Source organism: Pleurodeles waltl, chromosome 6 (assembly GCF_031143425.1).
Source record: "Pleurodeles waltl isolate 20211129_DDA chromosome 6, aPleWal1.hap1.20221129, whole genome shotgun sequence".
Taxonomy (NCBI): Eukaryota; Metazoa; Chordata; class Amphibia; order Caudata; family Salamandridae; genus Pleurodeles; species Pleurodeles waltl.
The window spans coordinates 424,162,983-424,184,534 of record NC_090445.1 but is presented as its reverse complement, the minus strand read 5'-3'; the positions used below and the strand labels follow the sequence as shown (position 1 = coordinate 424,184,534).

The 21,552-nt window shown below is 45.8% G+C and overlaps 1 protein-coding gene across 1 annotated transcript in view; it reads right to left on the bottom strand.

The window, feature by feature from the left end:
• Nucleotides 1-4,198: 4,198 nt before the first annotated feature.
• The window catches only part of LOC138299830 (acidic mammalian chitinase-like), a 73,830-nt gene continuing 56,476 nt past the window's right edge, over nucleotides 4,199-21,552 (bottom strand). The window contains exons 10-11 of the mRNA XM_069238425.1: nucleotides 8,067-8,196; nucleotides 4,199-4,510 (exon numbers count right to left, since the gene is read on the bottom strand). Coding sequence (XP_069094526.1) covers nucleotides 4,263-4,510; nucleotides 8,067-8,196 — 378 coding nt within the window. The 3' untranslated portion in view covers nucleotides 4,199-4,262. The remainder of the gene's footprint in view (nucleotides 4,511-8,066; nucleotides 8,197-21,552) is intronic.

Here is a 21,552-nt window from a genome sequence, read left to right as displayed (position 1 = left end):
CAGCCCTCTTTAGCCATTGGCTTTGTTGCCAAAGTTTGGCTCTGCCAGTACACAAACCGCTGGTTGTTAGGATATCAGGTAGTCTATTAATAGTATTTTGCCTGTTTACTCTGTTACTCTGCATCCAGAGGAGTGAGACTACAGGAGATATTTCCTTTAATTCATCTCCCAGCACCTCACCTGCAACTGCAGACTAGTGCTAATTGAGTAATGAGAGTACAAGCAGCTCTGCTGTCATTAGCACTGGACCACAACTTTCTTAAGCAAAGCACCAGGTATCACTGCTGTCGGCTTAACAACAATACCACCATCCTAAAGCGGTATTCATCATAGTCTATAATTTTTTACTGTTACAATGTGGCAGACCAGTATGGAGCTTTGCTTTAGATTGTTTCATTGAGGCACATGCCCTCCACATTTAATTGGCATATTCTTTCTTTTGTTTTCTTGATTTCTTTATGTTAGAACATGCTTGAACCACAACAAAAGTACTACCTTATTCTTTTTTAGAAGGAAAGAGGTATTTTGTATGCCAAGACTCTTCCCTGCAAAAGTTTGCAAAGATCAGACTCATATAATCTGCAGTGCTGATCCGAGTGTGGCTAACGGGAGATAAGACCACCTCAGTGGACATTCAGGCTTTAGTGTAGCTTACCCCAACAGCTTTGAATTGCTCTAGTGGACCAATGTGCTAGCATAGCTGCCAAGTTTTGGATTCCTCATATGTGACATGTTAATGTTATCAGTTTATTTATGAGCAACATTCTCCTATCAAATGTGTGACACTTCGTTGCTAATAAAACCAAATAATGAAGTGCATGGAAAGAGATATCAGAACTTTTCAGCGATGGGAAGTTCTTAAAAGAACTTGCTCCTCTTGAAATGGAAGGTCACTAATCCACTGTCCCTTTCTAATATGATAGCAGGGTAAAACAATTGTCACCGACATTCTTCATCTTTCTGTCATGCACATCCTCCTTCAAAACACTATTCTCCAAAGTGCTCCCATGCGCTTGCACAATGTTCTCACATCCTACATTTTACAGTTGCTCCACTGCAGCACCTGCTTCAGTATCATGGAAATCATGCACTTACCACAAGACCAGAAGCGTAGCTAGTGGGTCATTGGCCATAGTGTCCTTTGGCTGCAGTTTGCGTTATGAAATACAGCAATAATTGGGGTTCAGGCGTGGGCACCTCGGGCCTTTGGACCCCAAGGCAACTGCACATGCTACACTGATGGAAGCTCCACCTCTTCACGAGACTCATCATTAAATCGAAAGTTCTATAGATGTAGAGCACATTAGCCTCCAAACAAATGTTATAAACGCTCTTTAGCCAGTGCTTGCCATTTCTGGACTAGTAGCAACTTACCAACTGCTGGGAAATGCCGAGGCTCAGCTGCATTGGTCTTTAGCAGTGGTGGACTGATCTACTCTGCTAATTGTCTCAATGCTGCTCAGGCTGCTGGACTCACGAGTTGTGCTGGTGTCGCGCTGGCAGTTGGAGTGCTCTGCTCCTCAGTCAGTCTCTTTTGACTCTGGGGTCGGGTGGCTCAGACAGTGCTGCTGTGCAACCCAGTGACCTGTGACTGTCTTTCACACAGTGGTCAGCAGTGCCTTTTAAAGACACCAGATGCCCACAGCACATGTGAAGGACGGCTATTATCATCGATGCTCCACCTGGACAGCGGCTAGTCTGCCTGCGAGGCGTGGCTCCAGATGGGGTGTCCGTATGAACCTGGCCAGAGGTGAGAAACTCCGTGGGCGCGTTGAAGTGTGCATTACTATAATTCCCCCTCAAACCCCCAAGGCACAAGAGTGCACTGCTGGGCCCACCTCCGACTAAAGTGGGTTTATTTAACCACGCACTGGGAGACCACATGCTATGATGGTTGATGCGGCTGGACTCGGCTTGATTAAAGCTCTGGCTGTGTGGTGCCAATAATCCGAGTAGTTGCTTTGTAATTTGTCCAGGTCAGATAAAGAGGCCACAGTGTATTCCTAGACACTGGCAGCAAGCTCTCAGGCATCCCAGACAGTGCACTCACACTGCCTGCACGCTTGCTGTTATGCAACTCCTCGTTCAGTGCACCTCATTGTGAGGAGGTCAGGGTGGCACTATAATGTGACTAATGTATTTTAGTGGGTAAGGAGAACCCCACACTAAAATGAGTTAGTCTAGCCCCTGATGCATGCTACTTGGCAGGGATGCACCAGATAAACAACGTGTGCCTCCTACACTACCCTCTGTACCAACTCTACTCCTACCTAGCGAGTGGTGTACCTGTGTGAGAGCAGTGTGCTTGTGAAAGTGCAGGCTAGCCACCATGTTTTCTGAGTGCATTGTGAGGCGTGGCTGTTCCAACAAAGGATTAACAGTGTCTTTTTGTTAGTGCAGTCTAAGTGGTCTACAGGTTGAAATTTGTCCTTCTGTGAGCCATAATGAATGAGGCATTTACCTGTGAGAGTACAACATGAGGGGTGGGCCTATGTGAGGGCAGCAGTGTGTGCATGTTTTGTCTGTGTACCTGCGCTTTACAAGGGCCAAACCTATTGGCTTTGGTAATGCTTTTTAGAATTATGGCTTTTGCATACATAAGTACAGTGCTGGGAGTGGAAATACTGTAGTTTGTGCATGAAAATGGTAGTGATATTTCAGATGCAGGCTGTCAAAGGAGATTGAGGAGGGACGGGGGCAACTGACAGACTGAGATGTCACCCAAGTGAGGGGTCCAGTTACTTTGCTTGCACTAGGGCCCATGGCAACTGCGTAGAGCCAAGAGACTTTCGTGAAGCAAAGGATTGACAGAAGAAGGCATCTTCTGTTTTCCCATATCTGCCCAGAAATAGCTTGCCTCTGTTTTGAATGTATTGCCTGTACTTGTAGCAGTGCACATCCTTGTGGCCAACTATTTCTTCCCTTTTTGTATTGTCATTGGAGCCAACAAACAATGGGAGTGGCTTAGGTGAAGTTGGCTGCACTGGCTCTCTCTAATGCACATTCTGTAGACTAGTTGGTGCTTTCCATCCATTCCAGTGTAGAAGTGACTAGAGGTGTGCCTACAATAGTTGGTATGAGTTGTGATTTTTTTTGAAGGAGGCATACATTCTTATTGGCCCGAGATTCCGGCAAGTGCCTTCACTTTTAAATATACACTGCCCCTGTGGATTCAGACGTTTGAGGGCCATTGAGGGCTGCACTTTCTGTTGGGCTTCGAACAGGAATAACTGTGGCAGCACCTAACACACTTTCCTAGGTCTGAGAGGATCACAAGTTTTCATCCCTTTTCACCTTTGAACATTCAGGGGTGTTCTGTTGGGCTGAGGTTTGTCATCCTAATCCTTGGATCATTTGAGCCATTTGAACCAGAGGCATTGTGGCTACAATTTACAGGAATCCTAACCCTAAACCAGCCTAGTGCACCAAGAGCAAGAACAGATAAAACAATCTTTGACTGTTTTCAAGGAAACATCTGTTCTTAGTGCAATGAAAGTTCACCTAGAATATGAATTCAAGTATGTAGCCACCCTTCCACCTCATTTTCTACAGGAGCAATGCAAAAGTGAGTGACTGTTTTTGATGATGTACAGTAGCATGATTTTAATTCTAACTTTATTAGTGGTGCTTGAGTGGTGTTTTATGTACTGTATTCATTTACTTTATTTTTGTATTCTTTGCATTCTAGTGTTTGACTATACTTTTGATAAATCTTGAAGCTTTGCATGTATTTGTAGCGTGGTAATGGCACTACCCTAAGACCACAGCTACATCCAGCCATACCACTACATGTCTCCACTGCCCCCTTTCTTCAAAATGAGATGCTACTGCTGCCTTGACGATGGTGCAGTCCTCTCTTCTCCAACCTCTACTGATTAACTACATCTAAGTAAGGCTTCTTGTGAGGTGAGGTTGGCAGTGCTTATCAAATTTAACTCCATTACACTATACTACCTGGGTATTTTCTCCAATAAGAATAACTGGCTCACCTGCTCCTAAAGGCAAATTAAAACTGTTCAGGTCTGTAGCTTTGAGCAGCATAGAGTCCTATAGCTACATGTAAAAAGTGCCCAAACTATGAATAGCCCTGTCCTAGTATTTAGACTTATCTGCTGTTTGTGAAAAAAACTGTGGCCGAGAGTATACCAATGTGTTATGAACCTTAGACAGAATTCACAGAAAAAGAGACTTGTACCACTAGGTTTAAATTAAATTTATTTTCAGGTAATTTCTACAGTGTCTTTGCTTTCAAGACCCATAAATCAGGTTTCCCTTTTGGGAGGCCAATTACAGCAGGAGCAGCTTGTGTCAAACACCAACCCAGCAGCACATTTCATGGGGTATGTTCTACCCCCATCACATTGGTAGAACCTGGAAGGGTCTTCTGGATCGGCATAAAAGCCATCAGGCTTTCCAGAGCAAAAACCTTGGTTGACGGGCGCAGTGGTTGTGGTTTCGGTTGGTGAGGAGGTCGGAGTAGTGGTCTCATCAGGGTGTGAGATTTCAGGCGCTGAAGAGAATGGAATAAAAGACTGATTAGATAAAGAGTCACTGCAGTTGTGAAATGTTTTTGTTGGCAAACCTTCTGCCCTGGATCCATCCAGGGACATAGTTAAATTCGTCATTCTAGAGGAAGGACAGATTCTAAGTGAATCTGTGAGTGGGGGTTGTCACCAGCACCAACACGTCACCACGTTCACCTTCCATTTATGTGATGCGTGGTAAACGTATGACCCTGGTAACTGTCTCCCGTGAAGGCAACAGACTCAAGCTCTGCAAGTAGAGATGGCTGTCTCCAATGACATGTACACTTACTGTTTTTAGGCAGTATTTCTATTTCACTTGACACCAAGCTGTAACTGAGAACTGTTTGTGTGCCTTAAGTAAGAGGATCCCAAGCAAGTGCTCCTTTAATGTAGAACAAAATCTTCCTCAACTACTGATGAATCAGCCTGGTTCTTTTTTATATATCTACAGATATATGTGAAACAGTCCTCGTCACATGATGTAAAGCATGCAATAAGTCCCAACGGTTGGACGTTGGCTGGATGATGACTGGATGACGTTGGAGGTCACCAATGACTGACTGCTGATTACAACAGATGTCTTTCCAGAATTTGGAGAATTTTTGATTATATTAATATGACAGGAGCATCATTTCGCCAAAATATTAGGGCTACCAGTAATGGCATCACACACCTTTTATCTCACCATTACCTCAAAGAAAGCGATGTCTTAGGACATTTCACTACCAATCAAAGCCTATCCTACAGTTATTAAGTATTCTTTGCAGCCGGTTAATACACAGTGGTTTAAATCGGGCTCAAACATGAAAATGTACTAAAGCTAGCAAAAGCTGAAAACATCTAGAGCTTAGTTTCAATAGGTAAATCACAGAGCACATAAATCACAAAGAATTGTAAACAGGAGCATACCCCCATGTACTTGCTTTTGCCCTGGGCGAGATAGTCAGTCATAAATATGTGTAATTCTCTTGAATGGTACTAGATGAGAGAACTCAATAGTTCGTCTAAATATCACAAATTTAAGATGCTTCCTTTGCACCTCTTCAACGTTTTAGTGTATTAGAATAAAATAGACGTGGAATGAATTTACATAGGAATAGTATCTCTGAAAAGGAGCAGGAAAACAAAAGGCCTGATTTAGAGTTTAATGTACAAGATAATCTGTCTGAAATGAGGCGGATGTCATGTCTGCTGTGCTATAGCAGCATAGCCAGGGCCACTTGATAATGTGTGTAAATCACGTTTCTGTGAATGTTTACCATTTGTGCATCACTAAGGGGGTCATTCTGACCCTGGCGGTCTTGGACCGCCAGGGCAAGAATGACGGAAGCACCGCCAACAGGCTGGCGGTGCTTCATTCCCTATTCCGACCGCGGCGGTAGCCGCCCGCCAAGGTTAGAATCACCCCCTAAGTGTCTTGATTTGTTTTCGATCCTACTAAAGCTCTGCTTTCCTGACTGAAAGAATGCAGTTCATTTACAAATATTTACATCAGCAAGAATGCTAGATAATTCACTTTAAAAACTTCTCTCTCTTCACAGTCAGAGAAATAAAAGTAAATATCAATCCTCATGTTAAAAAAATAAGCAGCGATTTGTCAGAATACATACCCTGACATTTCACCTCTACCTTTGAAGCACCCAAATTAAATAGAATTTATAAGCATCTCTATTTATTGCTCGGACTTTCCCAACCCACCAAAAATTGGATCATGACCCACGGTTTGGGAAACGCTGCAATAGAATTGGTGTAACTTTTCCACCATTAATCGTGTTTTTTGCCGAGGTATCTCAATTTAAATAGAAGTCATGCCAAGTAAACGATTCACACACTAAGTGAAAACCAAGAATAAGCTGTACCTACAACAGCATAGGTTTATCCTGACCGAGGAAAAGCTGCCTGGTCCAGTAGTGCCCATGCAACAGCTACTCATCCACAATCTTTTCTATGCCTCTTGTATAGAAATTCAAACGTTAGCCTCCCAACCTGAAACCCACAATCCCCGCTCACTGTCAGATTCCATTGAGTGAGAGACTAAGGGCCAGATGTATCATTTTAATAAATTGTGATTCCCTAATTGCGATCACCTGCGAATCGCAATTAAGTAATTGCTATTCTAATGTATGAAACTCATAGAGTTTCATTTTGCGTTATCAAATGGGTTGCAAAGCAACCTACATCATTAATATTCATGAGGTTGGTCTCAATTTGCGACCCATTAGGAAATGCTAAAGTCACGGGGATGGTGGTCTGCTGGGCTTGGTAGACCACCATGTCTATGATTGCTGTTAAATAAAGAATCTTTTTTTTTTTTTTTTTTAATGCAGCCCATTTTCCTTAAAGGAAAACGTGATGTGTTTAAAAAAGAAAAATGAAAAGTTTCCTTTTCATTTTTTAAGAGTAGGCAGTGGTCCGTGGGACTGCTGTCTGCTCTTAAAAAATGTTTTTGCATGCATTCACAAAGGGGAAGGAGTCCCTTGGGGACCCCTTCCCGTTTGCGAATGGGTTACCACCTACTTGAAGTAGGTGGTAAAATGTGAATGTTTCGCGACTGCATTTCGGTCACAAAACATTCCTGCATACTGGTGCGATTTGGTATTAGTAAGGGATGCCGTTGGCACGCCCCTTCCTAATACCGAATCGGTATGTAGTCGCAATTCCAATTTGCGATTCGGTTACAAGTTACCGAATTGCAAACTCGAATTCATACCTATCAAAATGCATTTTTGCAGTCGCAAATGGCCCAACTGGGCCGCTTGAGACCGCAAAATTGCATGACACATCTGGCCTTTAGGTCCTTAATCAGAGTTGGGCAGATTCATGATATCTGCCAAAAAGCGGCAGGTGAGTAGTCACCCTTATTAAACGTGCATCAATATCAATGTCTCTTTAAAAAATGTAGCTGGGTTATCCAACACCTTTTGTCAGATCACTGAACTCAAATGAAGGCTTTACGTTCCTCAGAAGAATGCAAAGGGTTTGTTGTTCCCTCCTTGTAATGTGCATTTGTGCTGTGATAATTACCAGGCTTTCTTTGCAATTTGCTTGGAGTGATTTCCCTGCCAGGGATGCTGAGGTAGTGGAAGAAGTCTCCCTCTCTCTCCACCTGGTTTCCGATCACTATCAGAAGTTACAGACGTTTACCAGCCCGCATCAGTGGCGTGCCAGTACTGATATTGTCTACGAATTAACTTGTGATAAGGTATTCCCAGCTTCAGGATTCAGCCTGACGTCAGGAAATGCTTCATCACAGCAGACCTACAACATGGCAGACCCAATGTTGATGAACTCTCCAATCTTACCGCATCCATTTCCTGGGACACCTAGCCACTGTTGCTAGTTACTCCACTCTGGCTCTAAGACAGGCACAACTACTTTGGCCAGTACCCTGCACTTCTCTCGCTTCACATCACGGTCAGTGGCCGAAGCATGAGATAGACTGGAAGGACTGATTTCACACCGGGATCTAAGCACCATGCTGAACATGTACTTAAAAAAACGTTTGTGATTTTTTTTCTCCCTCTTCTGTGTATTCATTACCTTCAAGGAACTCCTTGAGCTTGCTTATAAGAGGGTACTGGCTCTCATTGCAGAAAGTACCCGCAAAGTCATCCTGGTCGATGGCCCAGACCATGCCGCCTCCAAACCCATTCTCCCTCAAAAACTCGACCTGAAAATACACAGAGAAAAGTTGTGAAAAGACCCATCAGTTTTTTCTGGCATATTTTTAGCAGATGTATGTTCAAAGTTACATAACCAGGCAGCGCTAAACCTCATAAATCTAATATGGCCAGAGGTAGGACCTGTCAGTTGGGCCATATTTGATTTTTTAATTCAAGTTTGTGCTTCCCTGCTCTGGGCAACTACCTGGAATTGCCTTGCAGTGACCCTGTATTTTTTTGCTCGATTTCTTGCAGTGCTGTATAGTATAACAACACAAACTATGTTAACATAGTGTCAAAACAAAATTCGGAAAGTAGAATGCTTTCTTGGCACCAGTGACGGAACAATTCTGCAATGGTGACAAGGTAATTTTGCACCTGCATTTCCATTGCCTGACCAGTATAAAGTGACATTTGAGCAGAACAATGAGTTCAAGAATGCCATTTGCATTTGTTAAAAATACACTTTTGTAATAGCTGACCAGTGCAATTGAGGGTTCAAAAAAATGTTTCATCACTGGTCTACTCCAGAGAATCAAGTATCTTGTGCAGCATGTGACACACTGTGCTCAGTGCGTACTCCACGGAGACTTGCAGCTCATGCTAGGCTGCATCTGTACTTTTAGAGTGAAACTACATAATTGTTTTTGTTAGCAACACCACTGGTGGCTGTTTCCCAATCGACATTCACTTAAGTGCATTGCATCTCGATTAGACAAAGTACCCACTTGAGCCTATAGTGCAGTTAGTAGTATCAACATTACTAGGGAGTGTGCAATGTTTGTCACTTTCGAGAAGTTCTTTTAATTTTTTTAAGTATTTAAAAATTTTGTCAACTTCGGTTACTTCATGTAGTTTGCGAAATAGGGAAAACATATTCAAAACTGTCATTGGAATAGCTTTTATAGAGCCCTGACGAGGCGTCGGAGAACATGTTTTTTGATGAGTAGCACACTATTGTGGAACCCATTGTTAGTTAATAGTGCAGTGCTTACTTGTAGTTACACTAGTCAAACCAGCACCCACCCGCTTGCATCAGCATCATGAATGATTCCTGTCGTCGGGATTAATGTTTTCAGGACAGATGTACAAAAGCATTTACTGGTCGCAAACCGGCATTTGAGGGTACAAGATCGAGACCGCCAGTGGAGATAACAAAAGCATTGTGGGAGTTTTGTCAAGAGCAAGAAATCTCTTTAAGAGCAGAAAATCTTCTTGGTCAGATCTATAAGATGGCAGACCGGTATTCATAGAGCCTTTATGACAGCAGTAAATTGCATTTGAGGTTGCAACTTTCAGGTGATTGCAGGGGATCTAGGGACATTTATGTATAGTTATTTTTGCCCCCAGAATGATTGTACAATTAGACAAGTTTTTTCAGCTGGAGAATGGATCTGTTAGCTATGGCATTGGATGCTTTTTTTCAGGACTTGTCAGGAGGAACTCATTATGCGTTTCCTCCATTCTCAATGATTTCCAGATGCCTGGTTCAGATTCACCAACAGATGGTGGTAGTGGTCACACCACTTTGGAATAGTCAGCCATCATATTCAATCTTGTTGGAGATATCGGTAGATTATCCAATTCTGCTCCCAAGCTTTCTGCAAATTCTGAAGAACCCAAGGGACTGATCCACAGTCTAGCCATATGAGGCAATCTAAAACTAATAACATTCAGTCTTTCAGGCCACTCACAGACTTGCCAGGGCATTCAAAAGATGCTTGAGGATACATCAAAGCATGTTGGGCCCAGGGTACACTTAAAGCATATATATCAGCATGGGGATCCTGTTGTACCTGGTGCTTGGAAAGGGGTAAGGATCCCATTTCAGTGAAAGTGATTGGTAATCTAAACATCTTGGCTTCCTCCGCAGCTGATGAGTGCTATAGAGCCATTAATGGATACAGATCAACCATTTTAGCAGGGCATGGAACGGTGGAGGGAAAGTCTGTAAGTGAACATCCTTTAGTATGTAGTTTGATGAAAAAGAAAAAGTTTAGATACATCATCCTTCATACCCTTTAGGTCTACATATTTGTGGGATGTAAATAAAGTGTTAAAGTTACTTGAATCATGGATAGATAATATAAGTTTATCATTTAAACTTCTGTTTGATAATTAGTAATGTCATTATGTGTGGTGTAATTCAGAAGAGTGTCAGATGTTAGAGCTTTGGATACTCATTGAATACATTTTTCTCCAGATGGTGTTCAGTTTAATGTTGCGAGACGTACGAAATGCTGATCTAAATGAATACACTTTCCAAGTTTCTAAACACATTCAAAACTGTGTGTAGTAAGATGTTTTGAGGGGGACATTTGAAGGTAACCAGAGACCTGAGGACAGAAGCTCCTCAATTACTAATAGCCTTCCGTAGGCCCTTTAGTCTTCCACCACCCTAAGTAGGTGGGTTAAACACATTATGTCATTAGCTGACATACATATTAATTATTTTGGCACCCACTCAGCTAGGGAAGCGATAGCCTCTAAGGCCTTTTGGATGGGTGCCAGTCTGGAGGATATCCTAAAAACCTCATGTTGGTCTTTGGTTTCAACATTTATGGCTTTCTATTGGAAGCTGATAGAACATGCATCAACAACTTTAGTCAATATGTGTTAAAAATTCATAATAAGAGCCTTCTTTCTTCTGATAAAATTGCATTGCAGATTATCTCACTCAGATGTGAAGGAGAGTCCTGATTTTCTTAAAGACAAGGAGGCTAGTATTATCCCACCTCTCTATTGTTTTTCTACCCACCCTAAACTATATGTATTTGGTTTCTTCTAGTATTACCGCTGAATCAAACATCAGGCTGACCAACCAAGCTTGGACATGGGCTTTGGACACCACTATGTGGACCGCAAATGGAATCTGAGAAAGGACATTATTTCTTAATGTTTTGGACTTCTATTATTTTTGCTTCTTAGAAAGGTCAGATTTTACCTTCTTTGTTTCTAGAAAAGAGGTGGAGCCAGTGGTTAATACACTCTAATTTAGACTGAGCACTATTGGTACCTTTTGTCATTTACGGCTTTGTAAACTGAAATGCATTATGGTATACGTGGTGCTTTCAAACACTATAAATAAAAAGTAAGAAAATACACTGCATACTAATCGCTTCCTTGTCTTTAATAAAATCAGGACTCTTCTTCACAACTGGCATTTGTTTAAAGTGGATGTGGTGTATGTATGAGGAGGAGCACGAGGGTGTAGTTTTAGTACTCTAAACTCAGCAGCTGATGATAATCGAGCATGCATGGTTGTGCTGTGGAGTGCCAGCTAGTTGAGCTATGTGGCGAAGTTAGTGTGTGTGTGTGTGTGTGTGGTGAGGGATTCGTTGATAGAGTATGTGGGAATGAGATGGAGCACAGATGGTGGGAGTGTTCTGTTTAATAAGGATGCAGGAAGATGATGGGGTTTTGTGTAATGGAAGAGAGTAGTAGATTTAGGGGCTACTTTTTGATTCTCAGATATAAAAACGCTTTGATGGAAAAAGCTCAAGCAAAGATGGATTCTTGAAGGGAAGTTTGCTTACTGGAGAAGTTGTGTGAGGTTCTAAAGTAGTGTCAACAGAATTTTAATTTCAAAAAGCACTAATGACACTACTCTAGCTATACCTAAGCACAATAATCTGCTGACAAATAGCATTTTTACTATTTTAGTGCATGTAAACGTAAAACAGGATTGTTGGAAATGGCCCTTTCTGCAAGATTATCCCCCTTCTTGTTTTGCCTTCTCCTCCTTTTTTTCTGACCTTTTTGTTGGCTTTAGGACTCTGAGCACATTACCACTACTAATCAGTGCTAAAGTGCATGTGCTCTCTCCTCTAAAACTTGGTATGATATAGCTTACACCTGTTTGGCATTTAAATCACCTGTAAGTCCCTTGTAAAGTGGCATATCATATACCCAGGGCCTGTAAATTGACTGCAGCTAGTGGGCCTGCAGCGCTGATTGTGCCACCCACAGAAGTAGCCTTTCAAACCTGTCTCACATCTACCACTGCAGGACCTTCATGTGCAGTTTACTGCCACATTGACTTGACATTTCAAACTATTTGCCAAGGCCTAAACTCCCCTCTTACTACAGCTAAGTTACCAACTAAGGTAGGCTCTCAGTAGCCCAATGGGCAGGGTGCTGTGTATGTAAAAGATAGGAAATGTACTCTTATGTTTTACATGTCCTAGTAGTGACAAACAGCCTATTTTGTTTTTCAATACTGTGAGGGCTGCTCCGCCCATAGATTATCATTGGGAATTCCCTTATATATTTGTAAGTGATAATTTCTGATCTGAAAGGAGCAGCGTTGCCATGTTTGGAATGTTTGGAATCGTAGTGAGAAATCCTGCTTATTGGTGTAGCTGGATTTTACACTACTATTTTCGAAAATTTCACTTTTAGAAAGTGGGCATTTCCCTGTGCTTACAATTCTGGTGTTTTGCAGCCTGACTCCAATCCACATCTAGGACAGAATGACAGCTACACTTTATGCATACTTTCTAGGCAGCCACAACACAGGAGGGGATGGGTGTGACAGGGAAGGCATCTGCATCCATCTGTATACTGATAGTCTTCATGGGCTGGGATAGTGGGAGGCGGGCTGCACTTATATTTGTATAGGCTGTGTCCTGCCCTCACACAAAGGGCTGACTTACCCCTTACTGATGACTGGAGCCAGGGCTGGACTCAAAGGGGTTGTGTTGCACTTGAAAGGGTCTCTCTGAGATCACCCCTTGAACACAGACATTTTTTGAGTATAAGTACACGGGCTCTGACCCCTTGATTTTTAGAGCACCTTTGTACCTGGGACAGAACCTCTGTCAGAAGGACTGCCGCGCTGACTTATGTTGATTTGGTCTTATGATATATGCAATATAGAGAAACATATTTTTATATAATCATGTGTGGACTTTCTTTTGTGGTGAATTTATTGTGTCACTGGTGTGTGTGTTCTGCAAACGCTTTACACATTGCTTCTGGGGATATGCCTGACTGCTCTGCGCCAGCTACCAGGGTGTGAGCACAGGTTATCTTTGGTGTGTAACTCACTTGCCCTGACTAGAGTGGTGGGTTCTGCCTGTCATATGTGTATACCCTAGCCAAACAGAAACCCCATTTCTAACAAAGATGAAAATGATTTAGGTAAATATAAAACCAGCTAGGGGATTAGAAAACTTGTAAAGATACAACAAATGCCATTAGGACTGGAATATCCCCTGCATGGTGTACAAGTGTGCTCCCCTGCATTGAGTCTCTGACCGCATGTATCCGGTATACTAACTTTTGATTTTGTGCCTGCCGTAATGCTACTCTACTGCATGCGGAGCAGCCCAGGCCTAGGATCTGGTCTTGTCCTGTGATCAGGAGGGATGCATGAAGTGTGTCCTCGGTGTGCCCACATTGACTGACAGAGGTTTGCCACATCTCATATGGGTTTAGCACTTAGAGAGGTGGTGACAGCTCACTGTGTTTTGAGAATAGATAGTGTGACCAGGCTTTCCAATCTGAGTCACTGAAGTGGTGGTCTAGTAACCCACTCATTTAAAGTTCAGCTCTTATGAGCATATACAGTTTCATGCACAAAAATCCTATGTGTGTGTATGTAGTCTGCATAATACACACATTTCGTGTGTGAGTGAACCAAAGTAATGAAGGACTATGGGATGCATTTTGGCTTCCCATGGCCTGGCTTTGCACAATATGGACATGAGGTTGTTTTCCGCGAGACTGGAAGTTTATTGCTCATATTTCTGAAGCTGGAGGGAGGAGACCTAGACACTGAAGTGAGAGGAGCAGACAGGGTTCTTTTTGATATTCAGTTAAGCCTTTTGCTTAGCAAGGAGAGGCTGATTAGCCTTCCTGAACATTGCCATTTGTTGGATGGCAGAAGTGAGGGATGGGATTACTAAATCTACCTCAAACTTCAGGTTAATGAATAAAAATCTTAGAGTGGAGCTGATACTCAAAAAGACAGTCCTGGCACTAGTCGAGGCAGAGAAGCACAGATGGGGGAACAGAATCAATCTACTAGGAGAGTTAAAGAGCCACAATTTAAGAGTTTTCTTGAAAGTGGATTCCAACTTCATAAAGTGGAGATCAGGTGAGTTCTATAGAGAATATGTCAAGAAGACCAAAGATCTGCCCCCAATTCTGGATGTTTTGTGCTTGTGTACAAGATGCCAGTGAAGTTTTTAGTATAAGGCATGAGACTATAGTTTGTACACTTTGAAGCTGTCGCCTCAGATGGTGTTCTAAAAGACCCAAATAAATGGAACAGACATGCAATGATTAAGATATGAATAACTCTTTTAGGACTAGTAGTGGGCAGGAACAGAAGAGCTTTCCTAAGGGCTGTCAGTAGCGAAAATCATGTTGCAGAGACAGATAAAAACTGGCAAGCAAAAGCAAAGTTCTTATCAGATGAGATCCCAAGGTTTTTAATGGTGAATGAGCAACAGCAGGATAACCAAGGTCTGAAGGCCAACACTTATTAGACCAGAGTGTTGCTTGCTGAACCAAGGACCTGAGTGTTTTAACTATTTAGATTGAGGAAGCTACCATTCATTCATTTTGCACCCGCTGACATGCAGGCCCTGAAGTTCTTTTGTGGCAGTTAGAGGCTGTCTTCTCAAATGAGTATTGTCAGCATATGATAAAATGGCAAATCTATAATATTGGACTAACTCAGGAAGAGGTCACATGTAAACATTGAACATAGTTTGGCTTGGAGGGGATTCCTGAGGGAGCCCAAGGGGAAGAGGAAAGGAAGCAAGTTGAAAAGGTGTAAGAGAAACTCCATTGTGTTCTGTTGGTTAAGAAGGAATGGAGTCATTTCATGGCAGTTTTTCACACCCCACTTTTTAAGAGATGTTTTAAGAGGATGGCATGCGAAACCTTATGAATGTTGCCACTTGGTCCAAAAATATGTAAGTGCATCAAGACTGCCCTGGTCTAGGGTGGATTGAAGGATGTGTGAGACTGCAAGCAGGGCTGTGTAAGTGCTATGTTCTGATCTAAAACCAGATTGGGTGCCGTTCAGTGGGGAATGTGACTTAATACTGAGACTGTTGCTTTTTGACAGATTTATCCAGAATTTTCAATGGAAAAGTTAGAAGGGAGATGATCCGGAAATTGCTTACAATGCTTGGGTGGGTGGTCAGGATTCTTGAGCAGAAGAACTATTGAAGGCTTCTCATGTAACTGGCACAGTAGCTGTGGTGAAGGAGGCATAATATTAGTGAGAGCAGTACTCGGGGTGCCATAAGATGATGAATGAACGAGGTATAGAGGTCAAAGGAGACTTGGACTTACGTAAGTCAAGCACTACCAGGGTTTCCTTTACCAATATGGATTCAAACTAAGAAATGGATGACCCAACTCAGGATATGGCTAAATCTTCTTTTAAGAAAATTATATCTAACATTGACTGTGCTGGAAAATGAGTGGAGATGTTGGCAATGTTGTCCTTGGAAAAAAGGCACTATCTCGTCACAAAGTTTGGTAAGGGTGCCACTTTTTGACCCTAGGATGAGGGGTTAAGGAAAGACTTAACTATAGAGAACATCTCTTGTGATTAGTGGTTACCCCCCTCCCTTCTATGTTTGGAATAAGCATGGAAAGCATAAATGGGTTTATGGACATTTCGAATTACTGCCCTTCTTTAGGTGGTATATCATAATTAGACATTCATTTGCGTTCTAGTCTTTTGTGGTCACTTTTGGAGAGGACCTCGTCTGGCAGTTCATGACAGGATGATCCCTTGAGGAGGCGGATCGGTGCTGATTGGATACTGTGGGTCTTTGCCTAGAGTGGATTGTGGACAAAAATGATGAACTGGAATGCAGCCTTTGTCTAGAGTGGCACAGTGGAAGAAAAAGAGTGGAGTGGAATGTAGCCCAAGCGCTCGCTAGCACCTGAGATTAGCTCAAGTATTCTGTCCACCACCTGGTTGTTTATCTCAGCTGATGTCCTAAGTGTGACTGGTGAGTGTGCCCAGATATGGGTCTTGTGCTCAACCTGCCATAGAACTCAAGCTACACTCTACTGATGAACACTAGCTAGGGTGAAATCGGTCTGAGGTTGCTTGTTTACCCTTCATGAGCGGGCCTTACGTAGTAGTTTAGGACTGTTCTCATGAGGATTCCGGTTGGTTCTGATTTGCATAAGGCGAGTCATTTTCTAGAGTGCATGGTAGGCAAGAAACAGTGGACTGGAATGCACATGAGTGATCATCAGTTCCTCACCTTGTTATTCTAAATTTTACAATGACATTGAGCTGTGTTCTTCATTTCTGAGTACCAGGATGCTGAGGGCATTTTACGTTGGGAACAGACATTTTGTGACAGGAGGGAGTTGTCTGCCTCATCAGAGATCTTATATCTATGTTTAGGAGGGTGTTCTTTTTTTTTTATAAACAATTTTTATTAGTTTTATATAGCAACATACAACCCAATGGGTCACAACAACACATTGCGGACCGATACCGCACAGGTCCAAAGCACATAACACAGGTATACTTTCAAGGACCATCATGGTAGTCAAAGACAAGGCATATAACATTCCTGCAATGAAGCAATGCCTGCTGCACAATCTCCCCAGGTCCCCATCCACCTCCCCCACACTTTTCCATGCTTGGCTGGACAGCCCCTCGCTTCATAAACCAATTTCTCTTGCTGGGCACACCAGTCCACCCCCCGGCGCCACTTCGCAAGCGCAGGGGCAGTTTCCGCTTTCCAACTCGCTGCAATGTCTCTCTTGGCCACCAAGCAGGCCATCCCCACAAATGACCGGTCCACTCTGCTGGAACCTACCCCCTAAATAACCCCCAATAAAATAGGTAACAGGGCGACCTAGACCTCTCTATCTTTAAGACTCCGGAGATCCTCTTTACCACCGCCAGCCAGTAGGTGTCTATGTGGGGGCAGGTCCACACCATATGGGAAAAGTCTGCACTGGAGCTTGCACAACGAGGACAGTTAGCCTGGGGCCGGAGAACCGCTCTATGCAACCTTTCATGAGTGAGATATGCCATGTGGAGAAAGTAGGTCTGCACCACCTGAAGACGTGAGGTCATGGTCAATGTCCGCGGGGCCATCAAAGTGTTCCTCCAATCTTCATCCTCTATTGGACCCACCCACCGCTCCCACTGCTCTCGGAGTGTGTCAAGCGTCTGCACTGTGTTAATGACTAAGGTACGATAAATACGCAACACACCCCCTCTACCCCGGGCGCCCATCAGTGTCTTGGCTTCAACAGGGCTAAACTCAGGGAGAACCGTCCCTGCTTTAATGTGCGCCTGCAATGCGTGTCTGAGTTGCAGGTATTTATGAAACTGGGACTGGGCGAGCAAGAACTGCTACTGAAGCTCCTGAAAGGACCACATGTGGGAACCCACCCAGACATCGCCCAGTAGCGAAATACCTATGAGGTCCCATTTGTGGAACCCTTGAAGCGCCGAGACATCTCCCAGTCACAATCCCTGCCACAGTGGAGTCTGTTGAGTGAGGCAGCACCACCACCCCATCACCCGCAGTGCAGCCCACCACCCCGTCAGCACCGCCCATGTCACCTCCGGGATTTTACACAGCAGGGGGGCACCGAACAGAATGCCAAACAGACTGGAAAGCCCATTGTCAAGAGTTCCAACTGATACGGGGGGTCCGACCAACCCCCCCAACCATTCATTAACAACAAGCAGATGCATTGCGAGGTGGTAAAGATGTAGGTTAGATATCCCCAGACCCCCTTCATATACATCACCCTGGCAGGTACGAAAAGCTAGCTTGGGGTGAGAGTTGTGCCAAAGGAATTACTGCCCAACCGCCTCCATCTCATTGAACCACCGCCTAGGGATGTGATAGGGGAAGTTTTGGGGCATATAGAGGAACCGGGGCACCATAATTGTATACAGCGCTATCTGGCCCAGGATGTTGCGAGGCAGTGACTGCCATCACTGGAGGTCCTCCTTGACTGTCCAAGTTAGTGGCACCACATTAAGAGACCATGCCCGCTCGGGTAACAGCGCTATGTGCACCCCCAGATACCGGAAACTATTGTGTCTGATAGGAATATCGTTTTGCCAATCATAGCAGTCCCTGGTGGGGCTCAATGGAACCAAGAGAGATTTACTGGGGCTAATTATTAAACCTGACGTCTCGGCAAAAAGCCCCAGCAGCTGCATCACCCGAGGACCACTGCTGGCCGGGTTAGCCAAGAACAAGGGTACATCATCTGCGTATAACGCAATGCGGTCCTCCCTCCCAGTGGGCCAAGCCCAACCGTCAATTAGGGGGTCCTCCCTTATGAGCTTCGCCAGCAACTCCATCGCTAGGGCGAAGAGGAGTGGGGACAGCCCTGGCGGGTACCCCTTCAGACAGGAAACTGTTCCGACACTGCCCCGTTTACCTGCACTCAGGCAGTGGGATTAGAGTAGAGGAGTCCCACCGGTGCACGGATCCATGGACCAAACCCAGCCCTCGCAAGCACCCCTTGAAGGTAGGACCAGTCCACTGAGTCGAACGCCTTTTCGAAGTCCACAAGGAGGAGCGCCAATGGAGAGGTCAAGAGGGCCCAGTTGGTCAGAGCCATGTGCAGTCGCCTAATACAATGCCTGGTACTCCTGGCTGGCTATCTCGCAGGGCGTCCGATAGATGGCTCCCAAATCATCAACGACCTCTGGAAAGACTCTGCCAGCCATCGGTCCCATCGCAAGCCAGTGCAAAAGCTTGGCATTTTTGTCCCCCCACCCGTACACTCGGGCCACGGAAGCCCGCCGCACGTGCTTCGCTGTCTCAAGAGTGGCGTGTCTAATCTTTTCCCTCACCAAGGCAAGCAGCCTTGTGACAGCCATATGCGTGGCGTCGGTGAGTTGGCCCTCCAGACACACCACTTGAGCCTCAAGTGCCGACACCCTCTGGCAACGTGCACGCTCTGCACACAAAGGAGATGCCTGGCATACCCCCTAAGAGTGGCCTTGCAAGCATCCCAGATTGTACCCGGTGATGACACCGAACCTAGGTTGAAAGAGAAGTAGTCTGAGAGCCGGTTCTGAGCGTATTCGCTATCCTGAAGATACCAGGCGTTGAGCCGCCACACCGGGTGCCTAACTGCGTCAATATCATCCAGCCCAAGCAGGAGTGGCACATGGTCCGAGACACCATGGGGGAGCACCTCCACCCCGGTAACTCTGGGCACATCAAGGGCTGGCACAAAAAAGAGGTCTATCCTGGCATGAGTGTGGCGTGCCGCCAATGTGTGAGTGTATTGTCGCACTTGGGGGTGCCATACCCGCCACACATCACAGAGACCGAGACCTTCCACCAATCTGAGCAGCCCGACGCCCTGGTAACTCAGCTTGAGGACAAAGGCCTGGTGATATCCATCTCCGGGTTCATTACGGAGTTGAAGTCCCCCCCAAAATGGTTAGGCCCCGGGGGAAGCCTAGCCACCATGTCCCTGAGGGTCACAAGAAAACACTGCAGCGTCCCTGGAGGAGCATAGGCACTAAGGATATTGATGGGGTGCCCACCAAGTAGTCTGGAGATCACCACATACCGTCCCTGTGGATCCAACCGGGAGGCAGCAAGCACAGTAGATAAAGAACAGTGCAACAAGACGGCTACCCCTCTAGAGCCCCTGGAGAAACCCGCGTGGTAGACCCTGTCGTATACCCCCCTCAAGACCATAGGGCACCGAGTACCAAGCAAGTGGGTCTCCTGGAGCAAGACCAAGGACGGAGTAAAGCGGAGGAGGGTACAGAAGACAGCAGATCATTTAATTTTCTCAAGGAACCCATAACACAAACTCAACCGTAAAGACAACTAGGAATGAACAATCCCATGAACCCCCCTAACTACCCCTTCCCCATACTTCCACCCTAGAAGCATCTGTCGCCCCAAATTGTAAAAACAGAGTGTCAGTAGTAGGTGTGGAGTGGTGGACCCCTCCATTGAGTCGGAGTTCTGCAATGCGGCCATCCGCCGCCCCATGCCCTGTGCCCGGGGGGGAGCGATCATCCATGCCCTCTCAACCGTGCATGGATTGAACGGGCCAGTCTCAAGAGAACTAAGGAAATTGGCTAAGGCGCTCCCCATCTGCATTCGGAGCCGGCCTCTTCTCCTCTTGACTCAGAGGGAGTCGGGTCCGATCGACCAACCTCCGCCGGTCTGCCACGCAGGCCGCTCCTCTTTCTCCGGCAGGACCGGGTACACCCACGCCCCGTGCCCCGGGGGAGCCGGCAGAGCTAGGCACTGGCGATCTACCCCCAGGCGGGGGGGGCCCTCCGGATGCTCCTGTGTGAGCCAGTCCTACGCAGCCTCTGGTGAATCAAAATACAAGGATTTCCCGCCCATGAGGACCTAGAGGCGTGCAGGATAGAGAAGCATGTAAGTCAGTTCAATTGCCCTCAGCTTCTGCTTAACTCCTTCGTACAAGCGGCGCTTGGCCTGCACCTCGCAGTTATAGTTTGGGAATATTAGGATCCTGTGGTTATCCCAGCGAAGGTCCAGGTGGGCTCTTGCCTCCCGAAGAATGACGACCCGGTTTTTAAAGTTGAGGGATCTTGCAATCATCGGCCACCGGGGCCGGGGTGCCAATGCTCTATGGGCACGCTCTGTGGCAAATAAGGGGGAGAACCACTGATCAGGGACCCACAATCTGATCCAGCGCTCTAGGAAATCAATTGCCTGGGTCACCTCTGCTCCTTCCGGGAATCCCACAAAATGCAGGTTATTGGCGTGCTTGGCGAATTCATCAATACGCTGCTGTGACGCCGGCAGCTGCTTACTTGCTTTCTCTTTCCCCATGGGGGTCACTAGTCCGGGGCAGCACCAACACCGCCAGGGCCCCTTCCAACGATCCAGTCACCAAAAAGGCAGGTGGAGGTCCCGCGGCAGCCACACTCCAGATGCCTCAGGATCACCCTCCGGTGGGCAAGCGAGGGCCCAGAGTCCCACGGTCCCGTCCTCCACAGAACTCGGGCCTACTCCGGCCCCTCCATGCAATGACACTTCGGCAGGGTCCTGCCCACGGCCCACCACTAACCGTGTCTCACCGGCTGACAGCGGGTCCCTCATCCAGGTGCCTTCTGTTGCAGTCTTTGCTCTCCTTCTGGGGCCGGTCGCCCCACCACAAGCCCCTCCGCTCCGTGAAGGCCCGCGCGCACCAGGTCCTGGGCTCCACACCGCTGGCCACCTCCGGGCCGCTGTCGACCGTGCGCAGTCCCAGCACCAGTGGGGGGCGGCAGTGGGCCACCCCCACCTCCAAAGTTCACTGGCAGCCCTCTCAGGGAGTGTCCGGTCCCTATCGGAACACACAGTCCGGGCCCTCCGAGGCCCCTGCTGGGACCAACCACCACCACCTCACTG